The following is a 22,497-nucleotide window of genomic DNA, read 5'->3' as shown; positions in this document are numbered from 1 at the left end:
CCTAGCTACTCGGGAGGCTGAGATCTGAGCATCGTGGTTCAGAGCCAGCCCAGGCAGGAAAGCCCATGAGACTCTTATCTCAATAAACCACCCAGAAAACTGGAAGTGGCGCTGTGGATCAAATGGTAGAGCACTAGCTTTGAGCTGAAGAGCTGAGGGACAGTGCCCAGGCCCAGAGTTCAAGCCCCACTACCGAAAAAAAAATGCAGAACCTTCTTAGGAAGGTGATTAATTGAGGCAGAAATGTAGAGCCTCTGCCTGCCATTGCTACTAGTTTCAAGAGAGATGTTAGATGGTGAGTGTAAGCTTTCTTGCTGTACATGCTTGTTTCATCCTCTAATGAACTACCAAAATTTTGTTTCTTCAGCGGTGAAAATAAAATGTGGAGATAAGTTTGATTTTGATTTTGATTTTGTACACATTTCCATCAAATTCCGTTTAATAATAAGTTTCATAACCATACTGCTCAGGCATCCTCTTAAATCACTGGACATAATACAAGTTTGTCATATAAAATTTAGGTGGAAAATGTTGTTGTTATTGTTGCTTTAACTTAGCAAGAAATTAAAATAAAATGGTCCATAACGATTCTGCATTTTGGAAGAAATACAGAACAAGCTCAGAGAACAATAACAAAGTCAAGGACTGAAAGAAGCATTTGGGTAGGATGTAAGGATGAGGAAATTCGTGGCCTGATCACTCCAGAAAATAAATGTCAAAACTTCCCCTTATTTCCTTTCAGATAATTTTAAGAATCAGATGACTGGATCGCCCTATTTATAACTTGCAGCCAAATTAATTTTTAAATTACCTGTGATTTTTAATTAATTAAACCAATTTCTACCACTAGTGATTTTAAGTACTAGGAAAAGTAACAGCTACGGTGAAAAGCTGACATGTATGGTGGTATGCATCTAGTTTCTTGCTCAGGATACATTTTTAGAAGTAGGCTAGGTAAAAATATAAGAACATTTTGATTAATTTTATAAATGAATTTCTAGAAAATTAGGATCAATTTACATTTGCGGTAGTGTACATGTTTCTGCATCATCTTTAGTACAAAGGACATGGACCAAGCGAGGGCAGAACCAACCCCCTCATATTACCTTGGCTGTATTGAAGCTTCTTCTCAATTCTTATAAACAGGATGTTATCAATAGTACCTCCAAAATCACAAAAATCAGTACCGCCAAAATTGGAACATTATTTTTTTTCTGGAAGTTGTTCTTTGGACTGGTTCTAAATAAGATAGAGAAATAAAGCCTGTGAATTGGAAGGAAAACTGCCAAATAAGAAAACAAACAATGTGTATAGGTGGGTGGAGTAGAATATGTTTAATATTTTAAGTGCTTATTTCTAAATTGCAGATAGGAAGCAGAATTCTTATTAAAAAACATGAGGCATAATGTAAAGTCCCTTTAAAACAAAGCAAGTATATAGGCTGGATAGGAGAGTTTGGCATAAGCATAAATATTTCTAATTTCTTGGTATCTCCTTTAAGGGAACTGGGACTAGAGATGGTAAAGATCAGGGGGGAAAGACTGAGAGGCACTGGGTCTATTATGCATTTTAAACTTTTATTGTCTAATATTGTAAAAGGGGGATTACCTGTTTTTACAAAGTGATAACTAGAACTACAGATTAGCCTCAGCTCAGTATTGTATGTGGACTACAAGGGAAGAGATCATTTCACCTTTGGCATGGAGAATATAGTATCCTAGGAAAATAGTAATTAGAGATGTAATGAGAGTAATGAGAGATGTAACAACCTATAGGTTCATAGGTTCATAGGTAGTGCTTAGAGCACCTTAACATGAACAAGATGGACCTGAGCTTCTAGCACCCTGTTCTGAACTGAAATTGTAGTTAGTATTAAAAGAATTGAGAATTCCTGAAGACAGACCTTTGAAGACCTTAGATTACTAAAGTTAAACCTGCTAATCTTGTGATCTGTGTTCTGCCAAATAGTAGGAAATATTAGAGCATAGAGGTTAATTCAAAATGGAATATGTTTATGGGTTGTTCTTTAAAAATAAGTATCTATTTCATAGTAGACAGCAGGTTTAAAAAATTTATTTATTGGTTTTTGTGAACATCCTCTTACTTAATAAAGTAAATAATGCTTTATAACCAAAAAACATTCTTCTCTTCACATATTTGTGTTACTCTGAAAGTCTGTAAAGAGGGAGAAGTTAAGTAGAGATGTTAAACTGACTTTCTAGGCTTGTTAAAATGCATTTTCCCCTCCTGAAGAAAATATTGCATGGTATAGCTACCTCTCATTTTATCTGTGATCCTCAGTTCCTGCAGCAGCAACGTAATCTCCCCAAAGTCACATTGATTCAGAAGAAAAATTTAGAAAGGATTACTTACACTATTTAGTTCAGTGCAGTTTCTACTGAGCAGATATAGACTTGAGGAATACTAAGCATTCTCTCTTTCAAATCTGAGCTTCCTTTCTTATGGGGAAGCATCTCCCAGGCAAAGCAGCAAATGGAAAATTGCAATGCAGAGCAGGAAACTAAGTTTCCTCGAAAGGCTGATGTTTCGTTTCACAACCATTTACTCTCTTCTCTGCCTTGCTGGGATGCCTCCTGCTGTGGGCCTCTTGGTCAGGGTTTACTTGGGAATGAGAGGTTTTGAAAAGTCCTTTTTCATTAACAGAGATAGAATCATCCTGATGCTTCACTTCATGTGAACTGAAAATTAGATTTCTGGTTAGGAAGAAGGGCCATATGTGGTCTTCAGACACATTCTTCCTGATTATTTTACTACACTCTAAAATGAATCCAACATGCAGAAACAGTTTTATAAATAGAATGCAGGCTTCACTGTATTTTGCATAAAATTGACACTTATTTTGGAGAAATACTGGGGCTTTGAACGTATCCTCGGTGTTCCATCCTATACCATCCAAATGGCAGTTCTTCAAAGACAATGTTATCATTACTATCTAGAAGCTTCTTTTTTTGGGGGGGGGATCCAGTTGTGGGGCCTGAACTCAGGGCCTGGGCGCTGTCCCTCAGCTCTTCAGCTCAAGGCTAGCGCTCTACCATTTGAGCCACAGCGCCACTTCCGGCTTTTTTTCTTTTTGCTTATGTGGTGCTGAGGAATCGAACCTAGAGGCTCAGGCATGCAAGGCAAGCGCTCTACACTGAGCCACCTTCCCAGCCCTACTATCTAGAAGCTTCTATATGAAGACTGCCTAGCCCAAAGACAAGCCTGTGCCCTTATCTCCAGTCAATACATAGAATCACCAAAACCTTTAAATCTATTTCTCCTAATTTGTATTACTGAAATGATTTTTTAATCCTGTATATAATACATTATGTGTTGCATTAATTTAAATATCCTTACTATGGCAAGAAAAATTGCTGCTGTGGTCTCCTAACTAGATTACTAAGAGAGCCTGCTTTATGGTATACATTCCATGACTCTGGTTAATGGACTAGCAACATTATAAATATTGAATTTTGGCAGTTAAACGTGGCAAAAATGAGTATATTAAGTATTCTGTGGTGATTATTTCCACCAAGTTAACAGGATTCAGAGGGATCCCCAAATTCAGAGGGATCCCAATTCTTTCTATGATTGTAGTCACAAGTCCGAAACCTTAACCCTAAAATACATATTCTGCAGATCAGTAAAGGAACTGAAGAGATTCAGCCTATTACCAAAACATATGGGTCAACCTCTTCTGAAACCATGAAACTATGATAAAGAAATTGTAGAGGAGTAAATTTTTAGTACAGGACTTTTTGGTGGTCAAAAGAGGGAAGGTATTTCCACCATTCTGACAAGCATTTTACCTGTAGATGATATTCAGAGAAATATGTGTGTGTGTGTGTGTGTGTGTGTGTGTGTGAGTAAAATTTCCCTTTTGAATATTCATAACCCACTAGCCAACTCTACTTGCAACTGCAACTGATCTACATGCAGTTAGTAGACAGTGAATAAAGTTCGTTCACTTGAAAAAATGTTGCATAAATATTTTCCACTGTCTGAAGGACTAAGATCTCTTAAAGTCATTTATCAGTTTTTTGTTCCACAAGAATCAAGATTCATTAATAGTAGCAGTTTGTGAAGAGCTCCAATAGCAAACCAAGATAAAGGAATTCCTATTTTCTATTCTGCACCAAGTAACATTGAAGTTTTGATTAGGTGGAAAAAGACGTCTGACAATTTCATATGAGAGTGAAATGTGTTCACCTTGCAGCTTATGAAGGTTCTCTAACAGAACACAAAAGCACACATCAATAAAGACAAAATTTTCAAATTAATATTCTAATTTACACTAGGGAGAATATGAAAACCGTAATACTAATATCTATGGAAATAACTTTTGGACAGTGATTAGATAGTTGTACAGCAGAGTTTTATAATTTAAAAAAGCTGTATGGAAATCATTTCAAAGTTTTCTTCCAAGATTAGGCCTCTAAGAAAGGTTAAACCAGGACTTTCTTATGAGATAATGCATCTTTTATTTTTATTTATTTAATTTTATTGTAAAGGTGATGGACAAAGCAGTTACAGTCATATACGTCAGGTAATGAGTATATTTTTTTAACAATGTCACCCCTTCCCTCATATTCTCCCAGTTTTTCCCTCCTGAGCCCCCTCCCCAAGCTGTATAGTTCATTTTCATCACAGTGTCTAGAGAGTATCACTACTACATTTGTTCACCCTTTGCCCCACCATTTCTGTGTTCCCCCTTTACTCTCCCCCAAAAAGATAAACTTACATATCTGGCCTTAGATTGGGGTCTTTGATCTATTTGGAATTGATTCTGGTACAGGGTAATATGTAAGAATCTAGCTTCATTTTTCTGCACATAGTGAATTTTGCCAGCACCATTTGTGTAAGAGGCTGTCTTTCTTACAACCTGTACTTTTGGCTCCTTTATCAAGTATCTATTGGCTATAGGTCTGTATTCTGTGGCACCAGGGTGCCACACAACAGAACTCTTGAATACATTCCATGCTACTAACTCTGTGTGTGTGTGTGTGTGTGTGTGTGTGTTTGGGGTTTTTTTGCTTATGGTTGCTCTACCACTTGAGCCACACCTCCAGTTCTGTAGCTTTTAAAGCATATTCTCCCATTGATCTTCACATGCTGCTGCTTCCTAGGAAGACCTTGTTAGTCAACCTACCCCACAACTGTTCTTGTATGTTACTTTTATGGCCTCAATGACTTCTTGTCACTTTACTTAGATAAGTTCCTTTTTCCTATACAGGTCATATACTTCAAACGGTATGTAGAGTAATCTACTAGCCTGAGTTTTTTTTTTAGAGGAGGAACTCTGAGAGATATTGTCAATTTGTTTCTTCAGCTCCAGCTCTAGGTCATCTTGCCCTTCTTTTCCTGTACTTATTTGTGATCTCCCATCTTTGTTTTCTGCTTTGTTCAAAACTATCTGCAAGAGAGTATGTCACACGAAAACTTCTAATACATAAATCCACCATCTCTCTGATGCTTCTTCTACTCATTCGCATGCTTTCTTTTGCTCCATCCTTTATCCAAAATCCACTTCAATTTCTTAGAAAAGTGTGAGTTTTTCATCTGTGTTTCTTTTTCCTTTTTACCTCTTGTTATTTCATTCTTACCTTGTACTTGCATAACTCTTGGTAATTTTTCTCCTCTGTCCTTTTACGTATACTATACATTTCACCTTAAGTGCCTATATTCTCCTGGAATATCGTATTAGTCTTAAAATTTGTTGTCCTTATGAAAATTCTGTAAACATACATTCTATAGTAATTCCATTCATGCTACCACTGAATAGGAAAATTATGCCTTCACAGTTTAGACTTACTATGTTTTTTTCAAGATGTTATTGGTAAAGAAATGAGTAGTATAAGTTTACAATAAACTGATATTTGTTGTCTGATAGTAACAAAGCTTAGTTTATAGATTTCCAAACAGTACATGACAAAACAGCATACTAAATTTAAGGAGCTCTTTGTGCTTCAGTATATAAATTGTAAGAAAGTTGAGTAATGGCTAGTTTTCAAAGAAAATATTTACAATAGTGACATTTTCAACACTTTTTCATATTTCTATTGCTGCCTAATGATGGAAATGGACATCAAGTAACCTTGTCTTGAAAATAGTAGAATCAGGGCTGGGAAGGTGGCTCAGTGGTAGAGCGCTTGCCTTGAATGCCTGAGGCCCTGGGTTCAATTCTTCAGCACCACATAAGCAAAAAGAAAAAAGCAGAAGTGGCGCTGTGGCTCAAGTAGTAGAGCACTAGCCTTGAGCTGAAGAGCTGAGGGACAGCGCCCAGGCCCAGAGTTCAGGCCCCATGACCGGACCCAAAAAAAAAAAAAAAGAAAATAGTAGAATCAGGTAGAGGTGGGGAATCATCACTTCAGAATTTTCAGACTATGAAACCCTGTGGAAGGGAAGACTGGCCCGACTAGATAATCTCAACTTTACATTATAAGGAAAATTTACAGAGATGTTTCACTCTACTTCTAATAAATATAAGACAATAATCCCATTTGAAAGCAAATTAGGGGATATCAACTTATCTTCCATTTAATATTTTCTTAAATAAGTTAGATTTCTTAAATAAGTTAGAGACAGATTGAGCAGGATTTGAGTTTGTTCAACTAATTGAAAATGAGGAGGGTGAAAATTGGTCATGCCACCATAAAGGCATTGGAAAAATGATCAGTGAAATAATACTTCATAAAGAAATGAAACCACAGCAATAATAATTGTGTTCGTTAATATTTTATTGTGAGACAAGTTGTCCTTTCTTGACTCTAAAGTGCAATGCAGGTAGAAAATCTTGTTTGGAGGTTGAGCCATAGAGAAATACCATAACACTCAACAATAGATTTGCCACTTTCTATTTCACAATATTTTCACTCATTGAATAAACACATATATAGATACAAATTACTTTTATCAACGCGTAACTAATGTTCAGAATTTAAAATGATTGCTTTTAAGGTACCACAGGCAGTGAGGATAAATTCTGTCACAACTGTTTTTCTTTTCTCTCCTTTTCTTTCCTTGTAGATCAGAACTCATTACTATTTAACCTCTAATACAGCTTTGAATAAACAAAGTTGTATGGAGCCTACCTTTCAGTATCCATCACCCTATCCATGTTTGCTTTAGCAATGAGCTTTCAATACTACATTCATAAGATGAGTTTGATCCTGTAATGTTCACCATACTGTTGATATAGAATGAATCCAAATAATTAAATCCTCCTTTAGTGATTTAGGGACAAAAGCATTTCCATGTGAGATGTGGAAGAGGATAAACATGAAGCACACAATATTTCAGGAAGCTGCTTGTGTTTCTATTTTCATACTTCATTACAGGTATGTGGAAAGGTATGCAAGAAACAAAGGCACATAAGGAATTATCATTTTTAGTTTCTTTGTAGGCCATCTGCTCAGAATACTTCTTAATACTGTTGAAATGAAAAGCTAAGTGTTGTAAGTACAACTTGGAAATAATTTTTTTAAAGCAAAGTGAAACAAAATTCCTGTCAAAATTTAAGGCAGAGCACTGTTATCCAGGAAAAATAAAATAGCGCATGCACGGACACACAGAAAATAGCACTCTTTATCCTCTCGAAATAGCTGACTAATCAAATGGCCTCACTGAACATCGCAGTTCAATGCAGCACTCTGTGCTATTCAAGCATTGACTTAGCCTATTTGACTCTGTTTGAAAATTATACTTCAGTTCAGATTCCAGATGTAAAGCAGCTGAGTAAAGAAGCAGAAGAAACAAGTACTAGCAAAAAAATTCATCATAAAGTACACTGCCAAATATATATTATAGAAAATGTTATATCATTACATATTTAGGTATGTAATACTTCAAAAATATGTCTAAAGTTTCTAACATTTATCTGAACCAAAGGTGTATAATCTTTTTTATGTCAAGAGAGTTTTACCTCAACATTAATGACTACTGAATGACAAGAGTGGTAAGTACTGGAAGGTTGGGTGACTGGCAATTTCTTAGCATAAGACTATAGTGAAGATTGCTGCATCAGATTGTTCTACTTTTCGTGAAAATGTTCTGTATGCCATATGATGTTTTTTATAGCATTTTACCCATAATAAAAGTTCTTAGAGTCAATCCTTTTACACCTGCCACTGCTTGATCTACTCAGTTTCTGTAACACCCTAAATCCTTTGTTGTCACTTCACAGTATCTTCACCATGAGCAGATTCCATCTCAAGAAACTAGCTTTTTTTGCTTATGTATAAAGAGCAACTCCACAGCTATTAAAGTGTTATTATGAGGTGGGAATAATCCATTTTGAAACTCCATTTCTAATTTCGTTCTCTTGCTATTTTGCTGGTCTGTAGTTACATCAACCACTGAAGATTTAAATGCCTCAAGATCATCCATTAGAGTTGAAACCCACTTCTTCCAAACTGCTATTAATGTCAATATTTTGACGTTTCCTCATGAATCACATGTGTAGAATGGAAACTCTTTTCCAGAATGTTTTCACTGTAATTCTCCCAGAATTACTAGCTATAGTACCTATTGCCTTAACAAAATGCATTTTTACAAATAATAAGACTTGAGAGTTTGAATTATTCCCTGATGCATTTTGTGAGACTGCCAAATGGATGGTGTGTAGCTGGCATGAAAATATTAATGTCATGCTACTTTTCCATTGGGCCTTTTGGGTGACCAGGTGCACTGTCAATGAACAGTAATAATTTGAAAGAATCTTATTTTCTGAGCAGTTCTTGACAATATACTTAAAATATTCAACAAACCAGGTTGCAAACATGTCCTGTCATCCTTGTTTGGATGTTCCCTCTATACAGCACGAAAGAGTAGATTTAGTAATATTCTTAAGGGTCCTTGTATTTTTGGAATGATAAGTGAGAATTGCCTTCACCTCAAGTCTTTAACAGTTTTAATCCCTAATAAGAGAATCAGTTTGTCCTTTGAAGCATCAAACCCATGCATTGACTTCTCTCTAGCTGTGAAACTCTAAGATATCATCTTCTTCCAATAGGAATCTATTTTATCTAAGCTGAAAACCTGTTGGTTAATATAGCCATCTTTATCAATTAGCTGGATCATGTGGGTAACTTGCAGCATCTACACCATCATTTGCTGCTTCATCTTAACACTTACATTATGAAGACTACTTCAGACCTGTACTTCATGAAACAACTTCTTTGGCTTCAAACATCCTCTGAAGCTTCCTTGCTTTTTTCAGCCTTCACAGAAATTAGCACCTTACCTTATTCTGGTCTGGGCTTTGCTTAAGGGAAGGTTGTAGCTCATTTGACCTACCATCAACCTCTAAAGCTTTCTCCATATCATCAATAAGGTAGTTTTCTTTCCTATTGTTTATATATTCAGTGTAATGGATTTTTAATTTCCCTGGACAATTTTTTCTTTGCATTCACAACCTGGCTGTGTGGCACAAGAAGTCAAGCCTGTGGCTTATCTTACTTTTGACATTCGTTCTTGCTAATTATTTCTAATTAAAGATTTAAAGTGAGAACCATGCACTTTTCCTTTCACTTGACTGGTGTCCAAGGTGGAATAATTAATTTGCCTACTTTTATGATTGCTGCCCTAGGTGGGAGGGGAGGGAAAGTAGGAGAAAATTGAGGGAAGGGGTAACAAGTTTGACATGAAATGTACTCATTACCTTACTTATGTAACTGTAACCCCTCTATACATCACCTTGACCAAAAAAAAAAAAAAAGATTGCTGTCATAGATAATAGGGAGGGAAAGACATGGGAATGGCCTGTGGTTAGGGCAGTCAGAACATGCATTTACTTATTAGGTTTATTTACTTATATGGACAGTTTCTAGCATCCTCAAAGCAATTGCAATAGTAACATTGAAAATTACTGATCATAGATCACCATAAAATAGATAATAAGGAAAAAGTTTGAAATTCTATTAGAATTACCAAAAATGTGCTACAGAAACACAAAGTGAACACATCCTGTTAAAAATGATTAATAGTCTTAATACAGTGTTTCCACAAACCTTCAATCTGTAAAAACAACACAATATTGGCAAATTGTAATACAGTGAAGTGCAATATGTGCTATATACCTATAATTATACTAAAGTAATGATCTGCAACGTGATCATTAACTGACTGTATTATCAAGAGTTCATGAAAAAAACAAATTATTTAAATAAGGATACAGATTGTCCCATTGCAACAATGAGATGTATAAGACTCTATATCAAAGAATGAACTTTACAATTTAGGCAGGGGGGAAAGGGGTAGTAGGGGAAAAACAAAGATGAGGCAACAATGCTGGATAAGAAATGTACTAATTACCTTGCTCATGTAACTGTAACCCCTCTGTACAGTATTTTCACAATAAAAGTTAATTAAAAACAAAGAGTTTGGGGCTGGGAAGGTGGCTCAGGGGTAGAGCGCTTGCCTTGCATGCATGAGGCCCTGGGTTCGATTCCTCAGCACCACATAAGCAAAAAGAAAAAAGCCGGAAGTGGCGCTGTGGCTCAAGTGGTAGAGCGCTATCCTTGAGCTGAAGAGCTGAGGGACAGCGCCCAGGCCCAGAGTTTAGACCCCACAACCGGACCCCCCCCGAAAAAAAAGGAGTTCATGGGGGTCTGGTGAATTAGAAATATGCCATCTCTAATCCTGAATGGCTTAAACTGATTGATGAGAATTGACAAGAGTCACTATATTAACTAGTTATAGTTTAGTAGCATATGGTTATTACAGAAAACATAAAAACATTATAAGAAGTAAATTTATGTTTATTACAGAAAAAATAAATAAAAATGTTGAAACTTTTAGTCATATTGGTAGAAAATTTAGAATATTTAGTGCTGATAGGACTGAAATGAAAAGGGCCACTCATATTTCTATCATTACCATAGAATATTAACTCTGATCATTTATTTAAGCAAATTTCCCAGCATCAAATGCAAGTACAAAAGTATTCACCACAACATAATAAAAAGCACTGGGAATGTCTGAATATTTGCAATCAGTGGAATGGTAGTAACAGATACATTATATGTCCATACTATGAGATACTGTGCTTTAAAAAATAATGAGGCAAATTTTTGAAATTGCTTTGAAGGGAGATGCTGAAATATTAGGAAGAAGAAATTTCAGAAATAACATCAAATGATACCACGAAGTCTACTAAAACTTACTTGCACACTTCCCACCTTTAGTGTGTGTGTGTGTGTGTGTGTGTGTGTGTGTGTTGTTTCCAGCTCCCTTCATCCAGAAGATTTAATACAAGTAGAGAGGCATTCTCATTGTGAAGCCCACTGTGAATAAGGGACATCCTGACTCTGTATTTGAAATACTGGTATTTCAGCTGGTCTCTCTAGTTGTAGTACCTGTAGACATTGTTGTTGTTGTTTTGTTAATGTTCCAGTGAGTCACAATGTCAGGTCCACTTTTAATGAGCAAGGGAGAATTAGATCCTCATTCAGCCTTTCAATGACAATTTGCCCATCCATATTAATATGGTCATTAGAAATGAAAAAAACTGTTTCTAAAAACAGAACAGAGATGTTACAAAGAGGATTAGTGTTGGGTGATTGTCAAGGATTATTTAGGGACTACCTGGAAGAGCCTGCCTATCTCAGCTGCCTGACTGATTTTAAAGATTATATCATAAATAATCTTACACTGTCTAATTAGAATCAAGCCATGAAACTCTGCTTGAGTTTATTCCATGTTAACTGAGTATCTATGAGAATTGGCAACAGTCCAAAATAGGGGTAGGGATTCTTTTTCTGCCAAGAGCTGTTTGGATATTTATCACATAATTGGAGGTCTATACAAAATTCACTATAGAGGAGCACAGGCCATGGCAGCTGAAGAGAAGCATGCATATCTGTCATGTACCAAATGATTCTGAGGGTCTAATATGGCCCTTGGGCCCAGCATCCCCCACCTCTAAAAAGCATAGATGATGCACTACTTTCCTATTCCCTGGATCAAGTCTGCCTTTCAATTTTGTCCCATAGAGGTCTTGTTGATTCCCATTGCTAGAACACATTTACTTTTAAAACTCACAATAATAATAATAATAACTAATTTAGCTAGCTAGAGATAGAAAACAAAAAATTAATATAGCAGCATGATTGGGCCATGTAGCAAGAAATTCTGGGTGTAATAATCTGTCAGGAATATATGCTAGTCTGAAGCAGGAGAAGACATGAAGGACAGTCCAAATGAAAAAATGAAATGACTTGTTTACTTTGATTTTAGAACTACTTTTAAAGTATTCTATGAATCAGTCAAAGCAGATTTATGCCATGTTATTTTGGATTAAAATATGTAATTCAAATCCTATTAATTTCCTTCATGCTATTGTTAGTTTCAAAAGTTGATTTCAAAAAGAAAATGAATTCAACACAGTTAAGGTTTTTGTAAAAAAAAAAAAAAAACAAAAACACCCTTCTCCACAAAATCTAGCCACTTCATGGCACTAAAAATAGTACACAGATTCTTTGGCTCATTTACAAAATAATTTTAAGTGTATCTTATGTTTTTTTCTGTGGATTCCAAGATATTAAAATGAGAAAGGGCCTTGGACAGTGGAGTAAGTTCCTGTGGACCTTTGCCATGTTCTACTTCTCAGAGATTTAGTTTTTATCTGAGAGCTAGAGGAATATGGAATTACACTAAGAGAAAATCATGGAAATGTGAGCAGAAAAAGGAGTAATTGTTATCTCCCTAACTGCTCTATCATAGAATAACAAAGTTAATAATGCCTCCTTCATGTGCTAGTTTCCACTTAAAACAACCAATCAATCTTTCTAATGATGTTATTTCTAGTAAGAAATAACTTATTAATGAGAGTGGTAGGAAGAAAACATGATTTTCAATTTTTACCCAGACTTTCAGACTGTTTCTAATAAATTAAAAATTTAGGAAAATTTACAATAATACTAAGGTTGTGGAGGAAATACATATTGAATTTTCCTTATCTAAAAAATGTGTCAGAACAGAAATGTGAATTTTTTTTAGATTTAGAATATCTGCATTAAAATTATAAAATAATTTGGAGATCGGACCCAAGTATTTTCAATGGGCCCATATTTTTATTCTATCTGTCATATGAAGTCAGCTGTACAATTTTCCATTTGTGGCATCACATCAAAACTCAAAGTAGTTTGGATTTTGGAGCATTTTGGATTTCAGATTAGAGATGCACAATAGTCCTATTTCTATCCAATTATCCAATTTTGTATTACAAAAGGAATTGCCTTGAAATCCATTGAGAGACCGTATTATAATGAGGCAAAGAAAATAGCACCGACTGCGCCTTCATGTCTGGTGGTGGTCATATGAGTTGTCAGAAGAAAGGAATGCACGCTATGGATTTAAAATGCAAAAAATGGAATTTAAGTGAATTACATTATCTGACTCCCAGAGTTCAAACAATTGCAGAGTCAAACAACTAATTCTTCAGTAGCCATTAAATATAATATCATAAAAGTTCAATGATAGATGTTCTTAGTATGTTAAAGGACAGAAATCAGATTGTAATACAACCTTTATATATCATGGGTCCTTTAAAAACACATACATAGTTTTTGCACACAGGACACTAGCAGTATCTATCTCTATATGTACACTAGACGGTTCATTCTGAAGAGCAGTTTCTCATCTAGAGCAATACCTGCTATATGATAGATGCTAAAAAATGGCTATTGAATGAAGATTTGACACTGACTCCATAGTGGTTTATAGGATGATCATTTCTGTTCTTTATAAAGCTTTCTACAAAGGACACATATTACTTTTACAAAAAAATACACTAAAACAATTTCAATTCACTATTATCAATGATTTGAATGCTGGTATTATTTATAATCACACAGGAAAATCAGCTGAAACCTGGGAATATAATCATAAATATCCAGCAGTAGTGAACGCTATAAGGAAGCCATGAAAAACATGGTTTGCAAGAGCTGGGGTTTTTTGTTGTTCTTTTTTTTAAAAAAAATCTTTAAGTTGTACAAAGGAGTCACCATTTACCAAAGCAGTCTACGAATCAAATGCATCTTAATCAATGTCACTTCCCTCAATATTCTCACTCACCTCTCCCCTACCCATTCCTTCCCTCACTTCTCTTTATTTTGAAGGATATTTATTTAATTATTGACTCTTCTTTGCATTTATCTACCCCTACCTCTTGGCCCCACCCCACCCCTTTAAAGTACCCACTTCCTGGCATTTATTTTGTTGAACTTAGACAGTTACAGGCAAAGATGTAACCAAAAAGGAATTCTATTACAGTGGTTGGTAGGAATGTAAACCTGTTTAACCACTCTAAGCAGTAGTATGGAGGTTGAAACCAGGATACAGTAAAGCCACCAGAATAACTTTGTTCATTGCAGTATTATTCACCATAACCAAGGTATGGTGGAATGGCCCAGATAGTCCCCAATGGATGAATGAATCAAGAAAATGTGGAATGGAATTTGACTCATCCATTAGAAAGAACAATACTGTACCATTTGTAAAGGGATGGAGAGACCTGGAAAAACTTAAATTAAGTGAAGTAAATCAGGCCCAGAGAGACAAAAAAATGAATGTAATGAATTATAATCTAGGTTTAGATTATAAACTTAAAAACAAAGTAAATATGTTGGATTGTATGCAACTATGTACAAATGTATTAACTGAAGAGCTTTTTTGTTTTCTTTCTGTATTTGGACGTATTGTGGTTTCAGTTTAGCCCTATGCCTGCTAGAAATCACTCTACCACTTGAGCCATGTCCTCAGAAGTGATCTTTTCTGGCTATTTGGAGATAAGAGTTTCCAGTATTTTCCTGCCAAGGCAGAACTGGAATCTCAATCCTCTAGATCTTAAATTTTCTAGGTAGCTAGGATTACAGGTATGAGTCACTGCTTTCTGGCTGCCAAAAGCTATATAACAAACCAAAAAAGAGACCAAATAGAGATGACCAACCATGTAAATAGAGCATAGTTTCAGTTAAAATACAACTGATTTTCCTAGATGGTAGGATAGTAGTTCATTTTTCTCTTTTAGAGCTTGTTGAATGAATAGTTTAAAATTTGTTTTAAAAAATTACTAAAAGATTTTAAGAAATCTGTGTGGAAGATTGAAAAAATATATTTTAAATTTATTGTGAGAAATGAAATTTTAGAATAATTAGAACTATATTAAAAACTTGTCAGAGACCATTATCAATATAAAACTTGATAGATTAATAATTTATAGTTTCTTTTCATATTTTAAATATTAGAAGAAAATAATTGAATATACAATGAAAAGGGGCTTTTCTACCTGACTATACATGTCCTAGTATACATACATATATACATAATAATTGGAAAATTATATTACATATACAATATTAAAATATACATAAAAATATTTGAAAGCTATTATAAAACAATGTTAGTTAAAAATAAAACCTTTATATTCCTTCTTAGAAATATACTTGCATGTAAAATGTATGAAAGAATATGTATCATATATGAAAAGATATGTATCACAATTATTATCTATGAATTTTATTTCTACTATTATATAAATATTTAAAATATTTTTGTCTTAATAGGCCAAATAAAAACTTAAATTTTATCTCAACATCTTTCTAAACAAAAGTAACTGAAAGCTATCTTGTTTAATATAACTTTGGGACACTTCTTCAAACTCTTACTGTGGGTTTACCTCCTGGCTCTGCAGAATGACTCCAATGGTTGCTATCAAATTTCCAGCATCTCCTTTTCCAATTTCCCTTCCAGTCTTGCTTCATTAATTAGTGTTGATTGGTTATAGATGCTCTCTCATTCTCTCACCAGCAATTCAACCAACCTATTAACACCTGTCTACCCTTTCTTCTTTCCCTTCTCCTCTTACTCAAACCCAAATCCTTCACTGTATTCTGAACTTCTCACATTTTGCATTAGGAAATTTGTCCCTGCAAATATATATATCCTCTCTATATTCATCGTAAAATCCTCTCTTCTTTTCTAGATCAATTCCATAAACATAAATGGTCCATTATTGCCCATCTTCAGTACATGAGTGAAAAAACAAAATTCCCCTCTGATTCTCAATTAGCTATTTGCCTCTTTCTAGCCCCATTAATTCTTAAACTAATGGTCTAAATAGCTGTTCTCATTCCTTCTTTTACAATCACCCCTATATGGCATCAAAAACTGCCATTGTCACTGTAACTGCAGAACAGTGACATCATTTATTGTTGTATTCAACTTCACCCCAGAGTTCAACACAATTGATTGCTTACTTCCTCTTGTAAGATCCTGCTCTTGGTTTTGGAATACCACATTTATCCTACTTATTGCTTACATGTTCCTTACTCAGTGTTACTCCTGGTAAGTCCATTACAGGTTCTCTTCTACTTGCTCTGTTTATGTGGATATGGGCTGCTTTATTTATACTCTCTCCATTACTCTCTAGGTGAGTTCTTTTATTCCATGGCCTCAAGACTAGTTATTTATATGCCAAGGAATCTCAAACTGATCTGTTGAATTAAGGTCATTCATTCAATTTATAATTTGACATGTATTTCTCTACAGAAATCCCAAAGTTTGATATGAATCTTTGATCACGGACTCAGTCTATGTCTCATTGTTCAGTGGGAAACAAAACAGCAAAAGTACTGTATTCCTCCGACAGGAAACAATTGGTACCACATTCTTGCAATTGTTTAAGCCAGAAACAACCTTGTTTCTACCATTCCCTCAGGCTCCATATCAAATCCACTTGTCCATTTCTTTCCAACTCTACTGTTAGCATTCTACTCCAGAGTCATTGTCATCGCCTACACGGGTATCTAAAAATAGACATTTACCTGATTATGCTTTCTCAACCCTTGCCTCCTTACTATCTACCATCAACCTCACAATCAAGAGTCATTTTAAAGCATACAAGTCATTCTATGACATTACTCTAATTAAACCCCTGCAGTGGTTTCCCATCACGCTCAGTAAGATCCAAATTCTTTGCCCTAACATACAATACTCTGGCTGCTTGCTTCTTCAACCTCTCCCACAGAGACCCACAAAACATATTCCTAAAGACTCATGGATGAAAGAGCTCCACTTACGGGTCAGCGTGAGCATGAGCTGAAAATTGGATACTTGAGACTATTTAATTCATGTATTTTGAATAAAATGACAAATTACAGTAACCCATTTATCATCTCTAAGATAAAGTACTATGAACTAAAAAAAATTCAACTTCTTCTATACAAAGACTTAATTTAGTGCTGTAGAAATAATTTCAGTATTCAGCTAAGTGAGGCAGTTAATGAGTATTTGGCCCTATTTTTATGTCTAAGTTTTATTTTTAGACATTTTTTTCCTCTCAGAAGTAGCAGAAAGTGTCTACCTTGGATTAAACTGAAGCTATCCAAGTTGCAATCAGAGTACTTACAAAAGGGTTCAAATGTTAGAATCATCTTGCTTGGCACACTTTGGCTAGATTCCAGATGTAAGGGAGAACAGACAAAGAGAATGGTCTCTGTAATGAACATATCAAAAGAGAAATCCAGATGTTAAAACTAATCAGAAAAAGAGAAAACTTAGACCAATTCTACAAGTATAAAATAAGGATAATGTGATGGTAAACCCTACATCCATTTTAATAGCTATAGACCAACTAAGAGGAACCATCAGTACCAATTATGACAATGACAAATATCATTTGTGGTTGTGGCAGGCTAACGAACCTTCACATCAGTAACACAAGACTAGTCCTAGTCTAATAGCTGCTGGTTTCTAACTGGCCAGAGTCATAGAACAAGTCAAAGTGCCTTTTAGGTTAGAAGAAAATTCACATCTTTATGTCAGTTCATTGTTTTGAATTCCTTAGAGTAAAAGCAGATTTCAGGGTGCTATGTTCTCGTCTGCGCTGGCTTTAAATTCATTGTCTTTCCACAGTGTTCATGGCACCAATCCAATTTGTAAAAAAAAAAAAAAAAAAAAGGAAACAGAAGGAAAATGCTGTGTAGCATCCTGGGGATTTCTCCTTAGCATCCACTTAGATTTTAATAGGATTGACTTTGTTTAGACAGAAAAAGAACAAAAGAACACTGCTAGGATTATTTTCTCTATACTCAAAATATCTCCCCTGATGTTTTATAGCAAAATTGCACCACTTAGAGGACTCTTATATTGGGTGAAAGTTTGAATGTTTCAGGATGCCATATTTACCTTGGGATCCTTTTAGTTTAGTTTTTTTTCTTTTGTTTTAGAAAGCAGGACAGGAGTATGTGCTGATACATTCTGGAAGAGGAAGGAGAGGTAAAAACACAGGACAGTGAAAGAAAAGTGAACTGAAACAAAAAACAGAAAGAAGATAGAGATGATGGTGGTCTGTTAACAATTAGAACGGAATAAAACAGGCTCTAGCCTAGCCAAAGCTCTAAGAACCACAGCACCTCAAAGAAATCCCCTACAAGAAGGGACCCAAAGGAATTCTACCGTCAGGTTACTTTCACTGGTCAAAATGTTCTGTGGTCAAAATAACTCCTTGTATTTCTTCCTAGGTGTGGCCCCTTATAGAAGCCAATGGGGAAGTGATATGCCATGGCCTATTACATAGCTTTTTCACTGTATGTTACTTCATATTTGAAAATATCTGAAAATACAGACTGCAAAAGCCAAGGTATCTGTGAATCTCTTTGGATAATGCTCAGACTCTGCAGATGCTCAAGCTCCCACTGTGGAATGTCCAATGGAGGGCATGCTAAAACAGGGCTTCCCAGAAGAATTGAGGTCAGCCTATGATTCCGGAAATGTGGAAGTAACCCTGGGCCAGGGCAACCTCCACCCCAACCCTTTAGAGGCCTTGGAAAACAACAGGTAAGGCCTGTTTCATTAACTGGGCTCAATAAAACAAGCTGCTTAAAAAAATGTCACTCACTGAATGTCTGATACTTTGCTAATTAGCAGTTAGTGGATCACCTGCCCAGATCTCCTGCAATTGCTTTAATCAGTTCAATTTTCACGCCTGTAGCTGCTGCTACCTGCTTACATAATGGAAGCCTTCTTCTAAGACTGTGCTGGAGTGATGGGAGCTACAGTTTTAGGAATTAAACTCACTCACCACTGCCTGCCACCGTGGTGGCTTAAAGGCTTGAAATGGTCTATGATTTAGAGTGCCTTTGAGTTCAGGCTAAAGCCATAATTGAAAGCCACATCCTCACTTAGCTTCTATGTCTGCTCCACCCTGCTGCCTGCATTTCCTTACAGGCTTCCTACAGATAAGGAGAACATTATCTCATTACTTGTCCACAGATTCTCACCTCAGGTGGGACTGGTCTTTGAGACCACGTTACACAGAAAAATCCAGGGCATTGCTCATGGCTTCAAGTTATCATTTTCCAGCTCAGACTCCAATCATAAAAATTTTCCTTTTCCAAAATGGGTAGATTATATAATTCTCTTCAGTAATGCTCTATAAAAGAAGGAATAGAGCCAGGGAATGGGTTTTGTTTTTGTTTTTAGCAAGAATATTGCAAAGCCGAAAGAAAAAAAAATAGACAAAAGACATTAGCATAGTTAAGAAGACAGATAGCAGGCACTTCATTGAGCTCATAAAATGGAGCAAGAGCTGGGAGGTGATGCCTTTGCCTCTAATCCTAGTTATTCTAGAAGCTGAGATCTGGAGGATAAAGGTTAGAAGCCAGTTCAGGTAGAAATATGAGATTCTGTCTCCAAACAAATCATCCAACAGCAGCCAAGCAAGCACAAGACCTCAACTTCAAACCCCAGTACCATAAAAAGTACAAGATTCTATTAAGAGAAGTGTTGAGAATGTGCAGATGTAAGACCAACGTTTTCTCAACAATAGTCACCTGTCCTTTTTTAAAACATACTGATAATTCCCATGGCAAAGCAGATGTCTCCAGGAAGCTAGAGTGTCACACTGTGCACACTTTGACTACCACCACTTCAGAGTGTTAACGCCATTAAATAAGCTAACAAAATGTATGCTACTTAAATAAATAACAAACTTACTGTTTCTGCAAAAGTAAATTGAACAGGATGGATGTACATTGGGAAGGCTAAATTTTTTAAAAGTCATAAAATAAATGGGGAAAATCTGTTGTATCTGGTGTGAGAGTAGTAATGGTGAAAAATGAGAGTGGTCAATAAAAGCCCAGGGGATCAACTGTTTGGGAACAATTTGAATACATTTTCAACAAAGAAAATAATAGAAAGATGGGACAGTATCTTATGGGTTTAAGTAGGATGATAAAGATAATTTAATATATCAAATAGTGGATTCAGTCATAGAACAAGGCCTTGATTTTGCCTTTGCCAGAAGCCTAGAAAATGGATGCATTTTGGTGTGTGTGTGTGTGTGTGTGTGTGTGTGTGTGTGTGTGTGTGTGTGTGTGTGTGTGTGAATCCTGGGGCTTGAATTCATTGCCTGGGTTGCTCTCTGAGCTTTTTTGCTTAGGCTAGCGCTCTACCACTGAGCCATAGCACTACTTCCTTTTTTTTTTTTTTTTTGGTAGTTAACTGGAGAGAAGAGGTGTCACAGCTTTTTCTGTGTAGGCTAGCTTCAGGTTGAGATCCTCAGATTTCATTCTCCTGACTAGCTAGTATTATAAGCAGAAGCCACCAGCTCTGAGCTTGGATGATTCTTTTTAAATTTACAAAATTCAATTTACATACTTAACTTTTTAACTAAGACAAACCACTGAGCCTAACTGTGTCAAATCAAAGGATAGGAACTAAAATAATGAGAGGTCTGAAATGATAGTGTGCACTCTTGGGCTACACTGAAATAAATACGAAGCTTCCTACTTGTGTTAGTTTAGGTTTATTACATCATTCTGGCATAAGAATTCCATCTTGAGCTGGTCAACATTGTTACATTTTAATATGCTTATTGAATGGCAAATGATCTATCCACTATTTTTCATTCTCCAGTATGAAATTAATCACTCCAATTCAATCCCTGTATCATTTTTTCAAACCCAGAAGAATTTCTTCCTGTATCTATATATCAAGGTATCAAGGTTTGGGGGTGGGTAACATGGTACTGAATATGATCATCAAGGAAGTAGTATGAGGAATCTTTATGTATTCATTCCCAGTTGTGAACAACATTAAAGAACTTTTATTAAATGACACTTGATAATAAGCCGCTTTCTGGAAAGTACATCTGCCTATAGGTACCTGAATTAGTGGCTTGCTATCTTTAGAATTAAAAACTGTTTCTAACCTGACTGGATAGTTAATAAGAAAGGAACACTGCTAGCCTAGCTCAGTCAGTCATTTCTTAATTACAGTGGTTAGCATTGTGTTGTATGAGTGAGAGTCTGGGAAGATCAGAGTCAAGTCTACCACACACGTTTTGTTTAGATAGCTCATTGCTTCAGACTTGTCATCTACACACAATCAAATCCTGAGGCAGAAAGGTTCGAGTTCTGTGAAACAAGAGAGGGAAAAAAGAGAAATATCTTAAGTTTATCCTGACCTCCTAGGAAACAGGACTCAATTTTTCTTGTAGGGTGTCCCACACTTTCATCCAGCAAACTTAGTATCTTTTCTGCCATTAAAAATACACAATCTGAGCTGGGAAGGTGGCTCAGTGATAGAGTGCTTGCCTTGCATGCATGAGGCCTGGGTTCAATTCCTCAGCACCTTATAAGCACAAAAAGCTGGAAGTGGTGCTGTGGTTCAAGTAGTAGAGCACTAGCCTTGAGCTGAAGAGCTGAGGGACAGCACGCAGGCCCACTGTTAAGGCCCCACGACCGACAAAAACAAACAAACACACACACACACACACACACACACACACACACACACACATACACACAATCTGAGCATTACCTACGGGTCATAAACTCTACAGGAATGAGTCAGATAGTTCTTTATCTCTAAAAGCCCAGTCTAGTACCAAAAGGCAGGTGGATTATGTAAACAAATAAATCAGGATACAGAGACACCAGCAGAAATAAGGGCTCCCATAAGGTATTACTGAATGGCAGAGAAGAAATGCTAGAGACGGGGGCAGGCAGGATGCTTAGTGAAGCTTTTCAAAGTTGCAACTTTGAAGGGCAGTGAGAAATTGCCCACAAGGAACATTTGAGGGAAATGGAAGAGGGGAAGTATTCTGAACAGAAAATAGGACAAAGATGCAGCCATAGGAGAACATAAATCCAGTGTGGCATAACACCAAGCAGGCTGCATAGAAGAGAAAGTCCTGGGAATATCTACAAGGGATGGGTAATAAGCTACACTAAGGAGAATGTGGCCAGCCTCTTTTACTGCTTTGTCTCTCTTTTTTTTTTGGTCCAGTCGTGGGGCCTGAACTCTGGGCTTGGGCGCTGTCCCTCAGCTCTTCAGCTCAAGGCTAGCACTCTACCACTTGAGCCACAGTGCCACTTCTGGCTTTTTTCTTTTTGCTTATGTGGTGCTGAGGAATTGAACCCAGGGCCTCATGCATGCAAGGCAAGCACTCTACCACTGAGCCACCTTCCAAGCCCTGCTTTGTCTCTTAAATAA

At 36.2% G+C, this 22,497-nt stretch overlaps 1 protein-coding gene across 1 annotated transcript; it reads right to left on the bottom strand.

Annotated features, from left to right (window-relative positions):
* Nucleotides 1-3,888: 3,888 nt before the first annotated feature.
* Nucleotides 3,889-14,036, bottom strand: Hhla2 (HERV-H LTR-associating 2). Its single transcript, XM_013028506.1, is given in 6 exon segments — nucleotides 3,889-4,022; nucleotides 4,024-4,230; nucleotides 7,092-7,429; nucleotides 13,236-13,273; nucleotides 13,275-13,344; nucleotides 14,011-14,036. Coding segments are annotated over 6 exon segments (813 nt in total).
* Nucleotides 14,037-22,497: the final 8,461 nt, after the last annotated feature.

Source organism: Dipodomys ordii, unplaced genomic scaffold (genome assembly GCF_000151885.1).
Source record: "Dipodomys ordii isolate 6190 unplaced genomic scaffold, Dord_2.0 Scaffold111, whole genome shotgun sequence".
Taxonomy (NCBI): Eukaryota; Metazoa; Chordata; class Mammalia; order Rodentia; family Heteromyidae; genus Dipodomys; species Dipodomys ordii.
This window is presented reverse-complemented; position numbering and strand designations above follow the sequence as displayed.